A 15,951-nucleotide genomic window follows, 5' to 3' on the forward strand; every position below is an offset into this window, starting at 1 on the left:
GGGGCTAAACCACGACAGCCCCTCACTACAAGAACAACTTTGAGATGCTGGAGCGTGTCCAGAGGAGGGCAATGAAGCTGGTGAGGAGCGGCTGAGAGAACTGGGGTTGTTCAGTGTGGAGAAGAGGAGGCTGAGGGGAGACCTTATCGCTCTCTACAACTACCTGAAAGAGGGTTGTGATGTGGTGGGTGTTGGTCTCTTCTCCCAACTAACTAGTGATAGGACGAGAGGAAATGGCCTCAAGTTGCGCCAGGGGAGGTTTAGATTAAATTTTTCCAAATATCTATTCACTGAGAGAGTGGTCAAACATTGGAACAGGCTGCCCAGGGAGGTGGTGGAGTCGCCATCTCTGGAAGTATTCAAAAAACGTGTGGATGTGACACTACAGGACATGGTTTAGTGGACAGTTGGACTTGATGATCTTAAAGGTCTTTTCCAACCTTAATGATTCTGTGATTCTGCATGAAGAGAGGGATATATTGGAGGAGAAGGGCTGAGGTAGGGGCGAGCAGGTCTTTGAGGTTTTTACACTGTTCAGCTACAAGTTATGTATGAGGAGTAATAAGAAACGTGACTAGCCTAAACTTTAAAGAAAGGATGGTACAAGGCCATGACATAATTATAAACCTGCATTTCTTTTCTAGAACATTCTCCCGTGGGGTTCAATGGCATTCAAGAGTAATGTATGTTCACATTATTAGATACTCCTACAAATTTCTCATTAAGGCTGCATAAGCAATCTTAATTCCAATACAGTTAAATGTTCGTGTTTGACTTTGCCAAAAGTGCTGTAGTTAAAAAAATAACAGTGAAATAGGGAGTACCTAAAAAAATCCTTTTATGGGTGATACCAGCATATGCAGGAAGCAGCATTCTGTGAAATAGCAATACTTATTTACACATTGAGAGGCTGTGAATTCAGAGGATTTGGGGTCTGCACAACGCTTGCTGGGCATACACACGCCTTTCTTCCCCTGAACTATGGTGATGAGAGGAATGCATACTCCCAGTACGCTAGAAGGTAACTACATCTTGGCAACGCATAGACTTCTGTTTGTAGGAATAATAAAGTAAAACTTTCTTCTTGTTCTATTTTAGCAGGCACTTTCCAGCATAGGAAATACTTAGATTTTCCAAACAATATATTCTGATTACCCAACAGCAAAAGAGGACCAAATGATGAAAAAATGATACTGCCAGTAAAAAGTCCAACAATCTAGACCAAATTAAATACCTAGTGTTTGCTTTAGTAGAAAAGGATGTGATCTACAGGAGGAAGATGAAGAAGGGCATAAATTGCTTAGGCTAACAAACACAGCCTAGACCAAGCCAGTAATAAAAAAAATGAACAGCTGAAACATAATCTAGAGCTTTAATTCTAGCTTCAGATCACGAAACTAGTTAAGAGGAGGGTTTTCTCCACTACAGTAAAGTAATTCTTACTTTTCTATTAGTAGAGCATCAAAATGAAGTATTTGATATGTCTAAGTCACAGGGTGGATGACATAGTGTTTCAGAGAGATTCTTCAAATTTTCTGCATTCATACACTACAAAGTCATCTGCAACAGACAAAACTGCTTCTAGTAGCCTCTTGGCAGAGGCACCTTACTTCTGTGCCTTTTCCGCTGCAGAAAATAGTATCTGCAAAGAGGAAGGCTTATCCAGGCATCAAGTTGCATGTTTACGGAAGTGCCGAGTTGCTTGCAGGAAGAAAGGAACAAATGGAACCTATGAACTACACAGTAGCTCCTTCAAGTAGTATGACCTCGCTGGTTCCCTCTGATCCCCAGTCTTTGCTGCTTTCCCTCTCTTTGCTGTCTTCCTCCCTCGCCCCAAGTACAGCTGAGTTACGGGGAATGCAAACAGGAAAAAGTTACAATGCAGTATCGCTGAAATTCCCACAAAGTCCAAGTTAACTGTACCCACGCACACCCATGCACAAGTATATAAATTGTTGTGGGTTTTTTTTCATCTTAAGAGCTGTGCTTTCTCAGTCGGTCCTTTGAAATCCATGAATATATCATATACATGTACAGAAGGACACGGGGCTTGTTTTTTCTCCTTGGTTACTAACCCTTACCCACAGGAAAAACCTTATTGCAAACATGAGACAACTACAACTATCAAAACAATAAACAACTACACTCTTATGATGTGCTGTCTTTATTATTATAATTTTGTTCACTTAACTCACAGATTCACAAAATTCAGCAGGTGGCAGTGGGTCACCAAGTCATTCATTAGTGCAAATTCATGAAGTTCAACTCTATGACATTGAGCCCTCTTCACTGTCTCTTAGGTAACGCCACACACACATCTGTTGCCCGGCCTTTGCCATTTGGGGTTTTTTGTGGTGGGTTTGTTTTTTTTTTTAAAGCTTTCTCTGTTCTAACCAGCATAAGTCATAATTTAAGTGGATTTGCACTTGAAATTAATTTAATGCTGTATTTATGAAAATGGTTTTGTAGAAGATATTTGGTGTAGTATGAAAAACCCTCAAAGTGCTGGAAATCTTTGAAACTCTTACGGAAAATTTCTGTGAGATAGCAGTCTACTGGGCCCGTTGCACGACCGCCGTTACCAAAGCACAGTACAGGTGAACAGCTCTGCAGTAAGCTGTGCATATTGAATACACAGCCTTGAGAGAATCCAGTATGTAGAAAAATAAAAATTCAGCAGAGTTCAGTTGCTGTATTGGAAAGATACATGAACAGATACAGCTATTTTTTCTGCATGTACACTTTTAACAGTGCAATAATGATGCATTACAGAAGTGTTTTTAATCATTCTAAGAAATCACTTTCATGTGTGTACAAAATTCTGTATAAATTAAATGTAATGGAATTTACAATTAATATTTAAAGCATACTACAAATGGTAATTTTAAACATGTTTTTACTGTATAATAAAGAAGCATGTTTTGCTAAAAGTACCAGTTAACATAATTCACATCAATCAAGTGTTAGATTTTTTTTTTTTTTAAACACACCTTTGCAGTTCAGCAAATGCCCTTAATGCCAATAAAACTAATTTTAAAATGGCTTTATATTACTGTGCACTTAGAACAAATTTAACCTACATAAAACAATGACAGGTTTTTGACATATTTACTTAATTCAGGTCCATCTGAATTTCTGTAAGAACTTAAGAGGAATGACAGTATTTAATACTTAAGAATATTTTTATCTGTGCAAAGCTTATGTAACTTTCATTTTATTTGTGTTTACTAGATCCAATAACTGAAACTGAACATGAACATAGAAAGCAGCAAAGTTCACACTACCTTTTGTATACCCTCATAACTCAGTTTTCATTAATATACTCTACGAAGTTGTAAAAAGGGTATCACGGATTGAAAAGGGAAACAAAAAACAAACAAACAGAAACCTGTAAGACACCAGACCAAGGACAGAATGTGTAATATTTTCTCTTTTATTATTATTTTTTCTTTGAAGATTACCTAACATCCTCGTGGTAATAACCCAAGGTAATATGTAAACAAATTTCAATGCTGCTCAAATCAATTAAAATATTCTGTTCAGCTCCTACAGTAAGTCAGAACAGTGGCACCAATTCCTTTCAACATTAAATCACATTCATCTTATTGTACATGACTCTTGTGCAAGTAGTAAAGGCTTTATTCATGACCTTGGCTACATCAGTAGAGAGGGATATATCAGCTATTTACGTATTTAAAAAAATTAAACTGACAGAACAACATACTCTGTCTTCTCAAATACCAGCAGCATCTTTCTACATATTTAAGATACATTTGGCCTAAGCCTTTAACACCTTTTAGAACAGCCATGCAATAAAACAAACTTGGAGATGTTTCTTAAGAGAGAACACAAAGCAGTTTAAACATTTTTCTGAATAATAAAGCCAAGATAAAGCAAATCCAGGCCCTTTTAAATGGCTGCAACTTTTCATACACTTAAAGCTCTATAAAACTAGAGCCTATTAGTATATATATTTATATTTTTTATATATATTTTAAATAAGTCTCTTGTCTGCTTTCAAAATTTATGAGGGGTTTTTCTGGTCTTTTGGAAGGGCAATAAATAAAAGTAGAAAAGGCTGAACTGTTTTGCATATCTTTGTGGAAGAACGGAGAACAATTATACTTTTAGAGTTCCAGAAGGATCACTGTACAGAACAAAAAGCTTATATACATTTAAGTGTGCAATTTTAGTTGGCTGGGCCTTTTATTATGCAAGATCTCCTTTTTGACTAGAAGCCACTTCTACTCTTGACCAAATCCCTCTGTTTCTTCAATGGCAAAGAGCAGCTTCTCTTTTAGTTGTTCATAGCTTTTATATGGTGGCAAATCCAAACGATTAAAACTGAGCAGAAAAAAACAAAATTTTGTTAAGTTGATTTAAATCCGACATAGAACCCTACAGAACTTGACTGCTATAGTACAAGTTAAAAATATTCTGATCTAATAATTAGAACTGAAGAAATATCTCACTCCCTGACACTTCCACGAGCAGTAAAAACAGGCAAAGTTTGAGAAGAATACTTTACGAAACAAAAGACTTATCACATCAGATAAAACCCAGAACCTTTGCAGACTAAAGACAGACCAAGAGACAGAGAACTATAACACTCAGAAAAGGAAATGTTCACCATGAAGTTTAATATCATCCTAGTTTGATGCATCTCCAAATTCCACCAAGAGCAGGAAAAAGCTGAATTTTTCTCCTTCCCATGCATGCCTGGATATGGAGGGGGGGGAGGGTGTCGCTCTAAACTTTGTCCTAAAATTCTGTTTCATTCCATGTCTTCCCTACAATTATCTTAACGAGGAATGTTTAATTCTTGCAATCATCACTTGAAAAAACAGCACTGGTGGAGAAAATGGTAAAATGGAGGATTCCCTGAGGTAGTTTAAAAGTATGATGAATATTATTGTCACAACGTTGCCAAAAGGAGGTGTGTTCATTTTCCACACAGTATATACAGGAAACTCATCTGTGTACCTGCTGCTCCAGTTTGGCATAGGAATGCCAAGCCAATAACAGTCTGAAGCCTGGCAGGAAAAAGTATCTGCATTCTTGGCTATGCATCCTTGTTTTGAACATTTGCTGTGATTTCTTTCACACTACTTTCTCTCATGATTATACATTTTTTGTTGTAAAGTAATTGTATAATAAGTGTATCTAATAACTGTATCTACCTAATACCAACGTGACTTTTGTCCAGTTATTTAATATTCTCTAAAATAAAGAATTAGGGAAACCCTTCTCAATTCTATGCAAGAATGAGGATATCGTACTTTTGTACTTTTTTTGTACTTTCTAGTAATTTTTTTGTGCTTTTTTGTATAACAAACTGTGTACAGTGCAGTAGCAAAATTTAAGAAGAGGGCAACCAGAAAAGTTTTCAATACTGGCATTCAGAGCAATCAAAGAAGCTGGAGACAGAGAACTGATTCAAATTAGGTTTCATTTGATTTGGTAAATGCAAGACCAGAAGAGAGAACTAAAGGTACAGAAAGTTTACATGTAACAACTCACCAAGTGTGACTTCTTGGTAACCAGGTTTCCTTACCAACTTTTTCAATGCAGAATTTCTGAGGACCATTACTTCCTAGAAAAGACGATTTTAAAAAGTGTAATCTGTTCCTTTTAAGTAGCACATGTGATAGATACATGACATGAGACACAACTTGGATACAGCAGGCAAAGCTCGTTAAATGCTACTCAATGTTACATGAATATGAACATTCTTCTCACCAAAATGAGCTAATTTCCTCATCACTTATAAATGTATTCATGTGATTTCTGATATAAAAAAGCCCTTCTAGATCCAAGCTGATATACATGAAGTTCCTGCTATTTGTACAGTTGCAACATGGTTCACTTCTAAACAAAACAGTTACAGTATAAAAGTTTTGGTCACCTTTTACTTACCCATAAGTTCAGCAAATCCACCCAGTGGTAATCTGCAAGTGCCAGTGACAAACTGCAGAAGTCGCATGCGAACCTCGTTGTCTGTTTCTTTTACAAACTATGCATAGAAATATAAATTACTTCATAAAAATTTTTAACATAGCTGAAGAAAAACAAAAACGCCACAACATAGTTGAAAAAGTGTAGTTCCATTTAAAGAGACACCACCTTGAGAACAGTTTACCTTTCCTGATGTCAGTAAAATTGGGTGGATGGAAAAGACGGGATTGGGTGGAGGATGAAAGGAGGGAGGGAAAATTTCAGATTATATGCACTGTCAATCATTACAATGTGAAGGCTGGGAACAGCAAATAAGGAGAACCTTTATCTATTTTATTCTACAGTAAAATATAAATCATGCCAATGGTTTATATGAAGACTATTGCCATTTTGATTAAATAGCCTAGCCACAGGCTCTCTGTATTTCAAGACTGAAATATTCCCTGCATGTGGCAGTCTCAGTGAGAGAGCCAACAGCTGCATCACTTCATAAGGAAATTCACCAGGAAAGAGAGGAGGAAGAAAAGAGAGGGGAGATGGAGAACATCTCAGTAAGAGAGGGGGCATTGATACAACTAGAACTTTGACTCAGAAAAACCTGGATAACAAAATGAATATTTTTCTTCTATAAATATTGAAAACATATCCAAGTTACTTGAACTTCTGGTTAAGATTCTTTCACTACCAAGCTTCTTAAAAAGAGAACATATCATCAGGTCCTACTTTATTCTGACAACATGAATAAACTAGGAAATAACTGAATTGCATCAGTTTCTTACAGTAACTTTGTCATAAGCATGTCTAAAATGGTGATTTATCACAAGACAAGAGCTGCCTAGCTGTGACTTCTCTTCAGGGAAAATCATAGAAACTGTGAGCCTGTATGGCATTTTTGGAGTTTTTTTTCTGAAAATACTACTTAGCCAACTTCATTAAAATGTGAGTTATAATCAGTCAGTGCTAGACTGGCACAGTTAATGTGACAATAATCATAAATAATACGTGGCATTTCAGATGTACAGGTGTACCACATATAAGAACATTTAGAGGGTAGATCACTGCTAACAATACAAAACACACTTATCGTTGTATAATCAATAAGGACAAGATATAGGAAAAGTATTCATGATCCAGCCATCCAAATGTAACGCGGGTATCTAGTTGCCATTTCCCACCCTAAAGTATGCTCCCTAAGAATCAGCAATCCTCCCTTTCTTCTCCGAAAAGAAAAAAGAATGGAAGCAGCCAGAACCTTCATTCAGATGGCCTCCCTCCACTCCACATGTCATTTCTGTTACAAAATAAAACAAAATCTAAAGTGAAGTTGGAAATTCTGCTAATCAACATACCTGCCAGAACCATATGATCTGCTTGCTATTCCTTGTATAATGACGATAAACAGTGTTCCTCTGCCAGTCTGCTAAATCAACTTCTTGCATACCACACAGCATAACCTAGAAAAGAAAACGATTACTTGACTATATGCGTGTCTACACACACAAATTAAGAGTTCATTTGTATCCTGTATGAGACACACTAACAAAAATGGAGGTTCTTGCTCCAAAAAGAAGGACTGGTACCTTTTTCATTTTACTCCAGTTAGATTTTCCTTTATCCTAATTTTACAAAAGTCCTCCAAAATTGATTATGTATTTAAGTAGTCTGAAAGTCTGCATACCAGAAACTTAGGTTCTTAAGACTAATAAGTCAATAATAAAAGATATTACCTTTCCCACTAAAACCTTGCCTCATATTCCAAGATTATGATGATTACATAGTTACTACTTCTAGTAAAGATAAAACACACTGCAACATTTAAGTCCGCAAAGTATTCATTACAAGAGGCAATGAAAGCTCAAAATGCTAAAGGCAAAGCCTCCTAGAAAACTGAACACTTAATAAGATAGATCAAAGTCCTTTCTCAGGAAAAATTCCCATTTAACTTAAGAAGCTTTCGGAACTCTGCTCATTATATACAAGGAACCTTGGCAAGTCTCAGAGAAATAAATAAGCATAGCACTAGAGCCTTTTGTCCCTGCTCCAAATCACAACCCCAACAGTAAACGTGGGTCAGGCTGATTGTTAAATACAGGTGCTGCATGCAAGTGATTCCTGTTATCAGCCCTTGGGTTACATATTGAGGATCTGCAAAATTCAGTTTCAAACCTTGTTGGTTCCTTCAACTTTCTGTTCTTAAGTGTAAGAACCCTAAAACCTATCCTAGACGACATATGTGAAACTAAGCAACCACTATACACCAGCATCAACTTCTGTGCCATCTATTACAAGGTAATTCTACCCTTCTAACACAGAGGGGAAAGTTTTCTATGACTAATAGATCCACCTGTGACCTCATATTCTGATCCTTTCATAGAAACTTGCAAAACACATTTTAATACTGAGGATGGAATTTAAAATTCCCAACTGCTGAACACCACAAAACACCGATTCAATAGATCACTATGATTTACCCCCACTACTCCTACTAAATTCTGCATGTTCCAGAAGCTATCAAATGCAGCATGCCACAGATGAAAGATTCAAGATGACCTATCCATTTAATCATTCCATACGTATTACCTTAGCAAAAGGCAAAAATGTTGAACAAAAAACCTTACCTCCAGCTCCTTTTCATCAAAATAGTGTAGCCACTGCAGAGGAACAACTTCATTAAAACCATCAAGAAAAGCTTTGGTTTGTTCTCTAACTCCCCGAGAAAATCTCCACTCAGCCATTAGCCTGGGATGGAAGAAAAACAAACATACATTAATCAATTAGCAGTCAACATGAAGTTCAAACACGTATGACTGCTTGTGTGCTCCCATGATGTAATGCTCTCTCCAATTTTATTTTCTTACACCATATGATTCCATAGACTATAAGGGACCTACCATACTAATATTATCACAAATCTCCAAACTCAGACAACAGTAAAAGTAGCAAGATTTACTGGGATTACCATTCCAGTTATAAAAAAAAAAAATATTATTAACCTTTCATTAATCAAAGTTCAGCAGCCTTTTCATGAAAATAACGCTACTTGGGCATTACAATTTTGCTATGGCAAAATTTGCTTTAGCTTAAGAAAATGCATAATCCCAGTGTTTCAACAGTAGAACAGAAGAATTTCCACTGATTTTAAAATATTTTTTTTCTGGAGCAAAAAACACCATGTAGGCAGAGAATATAAGAAATACTATTGCTTGTAATACCTATAACTATGGCTGCCCAATACTTCCAGCATAAGACTATAAGCTTCAAAAAAGAGTAGTCATTTTCTGTTTTGAGCTTCTGATTTATGCGAAAATTTGAAGGAAGAGGTAACTTTTTTTAAGTTTCAACTGAAATGGTCAAACCATTTCTGAATTAAAAAAAAAAGACAAATATATATATATACTATAGAAACTACTTCACTGAGAAACTGAAGACTACTAATTTAAGTGGGTACTTTATGTGCAGCACTGGACATACAGTGTATCACAGAAAAGGATCTGTGTACATCTGCTTTTGAGATCACTCTGAATAGATGGATCAGAAATACAGGTTCAGAAGATGAAAGGCAGTGATAAGATTAGGAGAGAAGCAGGAAAGAGCAGCATAACAGAACAAAAAGAAAAAATAATTTAAGTCACACCACATCACACACCATTCTGAATTTCAGTTTCCACAGTGACAGCATAGTTCTGAACAATTTTGAAACCCTCTGTCAAATATATGTCCTCCCTCCACCTGGATTTGTTACCTGAAGTTACTGAAAATAGATTTACTCATTTTCAATTTCACCTGTTCTTTCATTGTACATGTAACAACAAGACAGGTCATCTTCTCTCTAGCAGGTCTTCTCATTTTTAATTTTTTTTTTTTTTTTTTTTTTTTGGGGTGGAGCAGGGGCAGTTGGGGGAGAGAGAAGAGAATACGAGAGATCCAAATGTACCAAGAGATCATATGTACCAAGATACCAAAATATACCAAGATACCATTTTGATAATAGTATTGAATAGTATTTCAAGAATTACATAGTAATAGAAAAAAAAAAAACATATACTGTGTCAAAAAAGACTAGAGCAACAGAAGAAATACAGAACACTTTTTCAACATCTACACCTTCCTACCCAATATATTCTTCTTTGTTCTCCTCAGTTACTAAGATATTTGAACCTCCTGATTTCAGCTCATGTGAGGTTACTTTTCCTAAGAGCTCCATATCCACACAAAAGTACATTTCCAAGTTACACTCTTCGATGTTATTATCCCTAAATGAAAAGGGGGGGAAAAAAAAGCACAATGAATTCTATATAAACAAAAAAATCCATGAAACATAATACACACACAAAAAATAATGTACAAACCTTATCCAAATTAAGGAGTTGTAAAATTCAGTATCAATAGATTCTAGGTCCTTAATAGTAAGTTTCTTGCTCAGCATTCGTTTGTAGAAAGGCAGAGAAAAACCAGTGTCAATAAATTTCCCATGAAACAATGCCTGTTGAACAGAAAAAACTCTGTTTAGCTTTTATGGAACTACTGAATTATTGAAGTATTTCTGGACTTGAATTTTTTTTTTTTCTTTCTCCTTCAAATAATAAAAAGCATCAAGTAGCAATAGCAGCTTGGTATTTAAAAAGAACATAACATTACATTAAGTACGGGAAGGGAAAAAAAATTATTAACTGACAAAATTTATCCAAGCATATGTTATCATTACAATTTATAAATTCTTTCATTAAAAAAACTTCTCATAAAATGATGAAGTCTATGAAAAGAGGAAATTATTACATTTCCTCTTTCTTATGTGCATAGATATATACGCCAAGTGTTATTTGATCCTACTTGATTATAATATTTGATCTTAAACTTGAGTACTACTGCCATTTTTTACATACATTCATCCTGCAAAATCATCCTTTACACAATGCTACGGCAGCTTGTAAAAAACAGTTTAAAAATGCAATCACAGACTGCTTTGGAAAGAGCTTCAGGAATCACATTTTTAATAGGTAACAGAACTGAGAAATGAGATTCTCCCTTCTACTGCAAAAATTAAATTGAAAAAAAAACCACAACCCAAAAAAAAAGCAAAAAAAAAAAAATCAAAACATGGTCACATTTGTATCTCCACACGTGCACAGAGGGCGTAAGGTAATTTCCAGTACTGAAGCACAGCATTACACACACATGCACACAGTGTTAACTCTGTACTGACTCAGTGCATCTGAGAGCTAACAGAGCACAGCTATAACTATGAACGATTTTTTTCTCCCTCATCCTTACCAAGTACACTTTCTTCACTAAAATACCTCTTTAAAAAATAATCCTAAACATAGGCCATGTACAGCATTCACTGCTTGTCCTTCCTTACAGCTGAAGTTCTATGAGCAGAAGAACCACTGTAATGGCCCATTTCCTCCATAAAAAGTCAAGGCTCCATCTTTTTTCCCCACCTCCTAATTTTCCCCCTAAGGCTTACTCTAGCATGCATTTTCTTCTGCTTAAAAAGGTTCTCTCAGAGGCATTTATGTATGTATGTATGTATGTATTTATTTTTGAACTCTTCTATACTTCTCATGGGAGAGTTAGCTGATAGAAAAGGAAAAATTAAATGTCCAGTGCAGCATTCAGCCATACAATTTCCTGCTTTTTACTAAAATAAGTTCTTAAATCATCTCATTTAATGTCTTGATAATCTTACGGCAAAATATAAAAGTTGCCTCAGCAAACCTCATTTAACAGCTTTTTGTTACAGAGTAAGCTGTGTATTCTTTATGTTTAACCCTGTTTCAGTTGAAAACACCTGTGGTTATTTCAGTACTTAAAACCAAAAGAAGTCTTTATGATCTGAAAATCACAACTATTTTAGAACTGTGAGAAGGACAGAAACTACAACTGCACTTACAAAGCCTATCTACACTCCGATAATCTTGCAGCAAAATATAAAAGTTTATATTATATTTATATCAGCAAACCTCATTTAACAGCTTTTTGTTACAGAGTAAGCTGTGTATTCTTTATGTTTAACCCTGTTTCAGTTGAAAACACCTGTGGTTATTTCAGTACTTAAAACCAAAAGAAGTCTTTATGATCTGAAAATCACAACTATTTTAGAACTGTGAGAAGGACAGAAACTACAACTGCACTTACAAAGCCTATCTACACTCCTTAAAATGATTCCCACTTACATTACTACCTGAGCTATTTTAAGCCACTAGAGGGTATCCCAGGAAGTACTGCAGGAAATGCCATCCATTATAAACCATGAATATCCTCAAACCTTGCAAGTGAACCACATTAGGTACCATTACACAGGTTGGTCTCTCCCCCCAACTTAGAGAATTTAAAATAAAAATACAAAAATAATTCAGAAAAAGTTTGGGTTTTAAATTCTCTTTTATGATCTGTACTTCTGTGAAGTAGTTTTCCTAAAGTTAACATTTCCATTACAGATTTATCTTATGTGCAAGATCAAAAACCACTGACTAAAAGAAAGAAAATTTGGCTCTAGCACCTAACTGGTTTTATCATGTCTTCCTGCTAAATGGCATTACAGCTTGCTGAGGGTTCTAAAAGAAAGAAAAAAGTTGGAAACCTATTGAAAGTATTAACCCAATGAAATAAATTTTCATGACAGTACAGAAATGGGGAACTTGGCCATAAAAATCCTCAAAATCACAGATGTTATCATTAAAACTGAACAAACTGGTTTCTCAAGAAGCATCTGTAAGAAAAGCAAAACTAAGAAAACCCCCAGACCTAACTTATTCTAAGTCTGAAAGTACTTTTTCCATTCATGTTACACTTTGCTTGTATTTATTCTAATTTCATACAAAAAGCCTGAAGAAAAGGAGAAGACGACATACTCTTCGATCTGAAAATGCACTTTTATCTACTCTTTTTGGTTTCACTATTCACCATGCTCAGGGATGCCGCTGAGGTCTATCTGTAGACATCATGATGATTATGTGGAAAGATGACTGTATCACTACATGGAAGGAAAGAAATGTGACAGAGCAGGAGTCCACTATAGAAAACTGACACAGTGATACCAGAAGAAGAAACGATACAACATGCCTTGTAAGCTTTTAGTTTAAGAAAAATCTAATGGCAGAGAATCAGCTCCCTGCCAGCTTGTGCTCTCCTCAGTATCTGACCTTTGTATCCAAGTACATAAGTACTAAGCATACATACTAAATTAAGGGTCAGTGTACACCACAAAACATTCCTAACTCTTTTTTTTTTTTTTTTAATACAGTAAAGTATACCAAGTCTAACTGAGGAGCCGTTTTGGAAAACACTAGTCACATTTTTCAGAGCATCAGTATTCAGACACTCAATCAAACAGTGGTTTGCATGAAGTACACACACCCAATTGATAAAAATAAAATATATTGAATGTCACATTAACTTTCATCACTATCCCAGGACACTTGAGGGTGTAAGAGACTTAACTCTTAGGGAATACTTTGGCTCAATAACCTTACATGCCTTAATCTTCCATTTCCAAGAGATTAATATAACCTTTAAGAACTGTAGAAACAAATACTGTTCAGGAATAAATGTATAGCTACAGCAAATAATAAAACCTTAAAAATCTAACCTACCATGGCAATAAAGCGCCCAATGAAACAGAAATATGAAAGATGGTCAGGATTGATTGTTGATGCTGGATTTATCTGCAGGCAATAGTTGCTCTTGCCAGCATATTCAAATAGGCAGTACATAGGGTTCAGTACTTCATGGGAAAGCAAGAAAAACCATTCTCTAAGGAAAAAAAAACATGTATACACATAAAAACCATCAAATACAGATGTTTATCACCATTCCCCTTAGGTAACTAGCAAAATGATCAAAATATATGCAAACTTAGAAAATAATATAAACAGTGTTGTATTAGAATCACAGAATAATATATGGCATTATATACTTAAATATAAGAAATTTCACTATTAAAACAATAATGTTAGAAAGTCATGGTTTCCAAAGTTTAGAAATGATTGTTAAGTTTGTCACCTTGAACACACCCTCAAAGCACGGGTTTTAGCTGCATATTAGTAACATTTTTGCTTATAAAGTCCTTGCCTCAACCAGTACACAGTATTTATCCTCCTCATGCCTGCTTTACTGCAGACAACTCAAGTCTTTATTCAAAAAAATTACAGATTATTCCATGAGCAGTGCTTATTACTAACAACTTAGGTAAAACAAAACAAAAAAAAAGCAAACCACCTTGTTTGCAAGTAAGTGCGCCTTATTTGCTTTCCCAATTTGACAGCAGAACACACACTTGAGTTACTGTGGTTTAACAAATTACCATGCATCAGTTAAGCCCACAGGACGTGAACAAAACTGTATTTTCACATTTTCATACTTAATTAATACATGTTGTTCACCACTTTCATGGTTTCCAACTCAGCTGACCTGAAATAATAGAATCTGGTATTTCGGTGTTAGGATAGCTGATTTTTAGACTTTTTGTTGCTTTATAGTATTTGCTTATAATCAGAGACCTCAGCAGCAGTCATATATACTCGAGAGTTTTTCTATCAGGCCCTAAATGCTTGTAACTGAACAACCAGGCTTAGGGAAAAGCTGAAAAAAAAAACCTAAATGTCTATTCTATAACTGCAGTGACTGAATTCCACCCTGACTGCCTTTCAGCTGTCACATTTAAGAGGCATCTTTTCTATGCCTATATTTATCCGAGATCAGGGAATAGAAATGAGAGGTTTGCTAGCACGTTTCTCCTAACAGTTCTATGAAACTCAAGTCATGGATCATGATTAACTACAATACACCTCCAACCCAAAGGCCAAGTAGAAAGAGTTAACAGAGAAAGGCAGCTAAGATACGATAACCCTAATGGAGTTCTGTGTATCTTTTAATAAGCATGAGAATGTTGTACAGCATTCTGTGCAAGTTTTATACTGAGACAAACTGCATAGAAGCAGTTAACTCTGCATAGAAGAATCAAATTTAATAGGCATTTAAATTAGATCAAAGATAATATGGGAGGAATCAAAGAAATCAGTCATCAGCAAGAAGTTTGCAGAAGCAATGAATTTTTCACATCAACAACTAGAACTAGCCACACAACATAAGTGTCAGATTGGTCCTGCTAAACACAAAGTAAAAATCTGGAGGGAACACTGAGTTTAGCCTGCTGAGAGACAGGTCATAAATCAGGTGCATCAGCTTTCTATATTTGTACTAACGCAGTACTACATTAGCAAGTCAGTACTTGAACATTTACTCAGTGTCACTCAAGAATTTTCAGCTGAAGTTACAATGAGATCCTTGCTGCTTCTCAATTGCACATAAAAAATCTAGGGCAAGACTTATTCCTAAAACTATGAAATTACACTACTTGTATATTTGTGTGGTTTTGGTTTTTTTTCATTTCAGCTACTTTCTGTGACTAACACTCTTCAGTTAAATTATTCTAACATCACTCCTTTGGAATACTTTGTTTCTCTGAAACAGATTACTGTAATTCTCTTGGTTCCCATCCTATGCCTAGGGCCATCATGATAGGGACACCAACCAAACAAAACCCATGCAAAGCAAAAATTGGATTCCTCCCTACAGTCATCCCACAAAAGCGTATCAGATATTGTAGTTCAGAAACACAACCACCCTTATATCCAAAAACACTCAACCTTCAGAGGCAAGCTTCCTTACTTACAAATGCTACATATTTTCACTGAACTTCATTTTAACACAGTAAGCTATATAAAACTAGAACAAAACCAAACAGAACACCTTTATATTAAAAAAAAAAACAAAAAACAAAAAACAAAACCCAAGAAAAATATATCGCCCATGACTACTCCTAGTTCCCTGGATCTGCAGTAGTACTGAAATTTTCATCCTAATAGTAACATTTCAGTCAAATAACTGGAAGCAGTAGTCAGTGGCTGTCTTCTACATGGTCAAACTTTGTCTATGGTTTTCGTGTTATCAGGTTTTTCGTCGGAATTCTACTTCAGATTCTAGAAAGGTGTT

General features: G+C 35.5%; 1 protein-coding gene across 1 annotated transcript in view; it reads right to left on the reverse strand.

The window, feature by feature from the left end:
- Window positions 1-3,421: 3,421 nt before the first annotated feature.
- Window positions 3,422-15,951, reverse strand: part of WWP1 (WW domain containing E3 ubiquitin protein ligase 1) — a 36,940-nt gene continuing 24,410 nt past the window's right edge. Inside the window, exons 16-23 of the mRNA XM_010283666.1 lie at window positions 13,551-13,710; window positions 10,305-10,438; window positions 10,068-10,208; window positions 8,574-8,694; window positions 7,305-7,409; window positions 5,917-6,013; window positions 5,521-5,593; window positions 3,422-4,344 (exon numbers count right to left, since the gene is read on the reverse strand). Of these exons, the coding sequence (XP_010281968.1) occupies window positions 4,245-4,344; window positions 5,521-5,593; window positions 5,917-6,013; window positions 7,305-7,409; window positions 8,574-8,694; window positions 10,068-10,208; window positions 10,305-10,438; window positions 13,551-13,710 (931 nt within the window). The 3' untranslated portion in view covers window positions 3,422-4,244. The remainder of the gene's footprint in view (window positions 4,345-5,520; window positions 5,594-5,916; window positions 6,014-7,304; window positions 7,410-8,573; window positions 8,695-10,067; window positions 10,209-10,304; window positions 10,439-13,550; window positions 13,711-15,951) is intronic.

The sequence above is a fragment of the Phaethon lepturus genome, unplaced genomic scaffold, assembly GCF_000687285.1.
Source record: "Phaethon lepturus isolate BGI_N335 unplaced genomic scaffold, ASM68728v1 scaffold5640, whole genome shotgun sequence".
Taxonomy (NCBI): Eukaryota; Metazoa; Chordata; class Aves; order Phaethontiformes; family Phaethontidae; genus Phaethon; species Phaethon lepturus.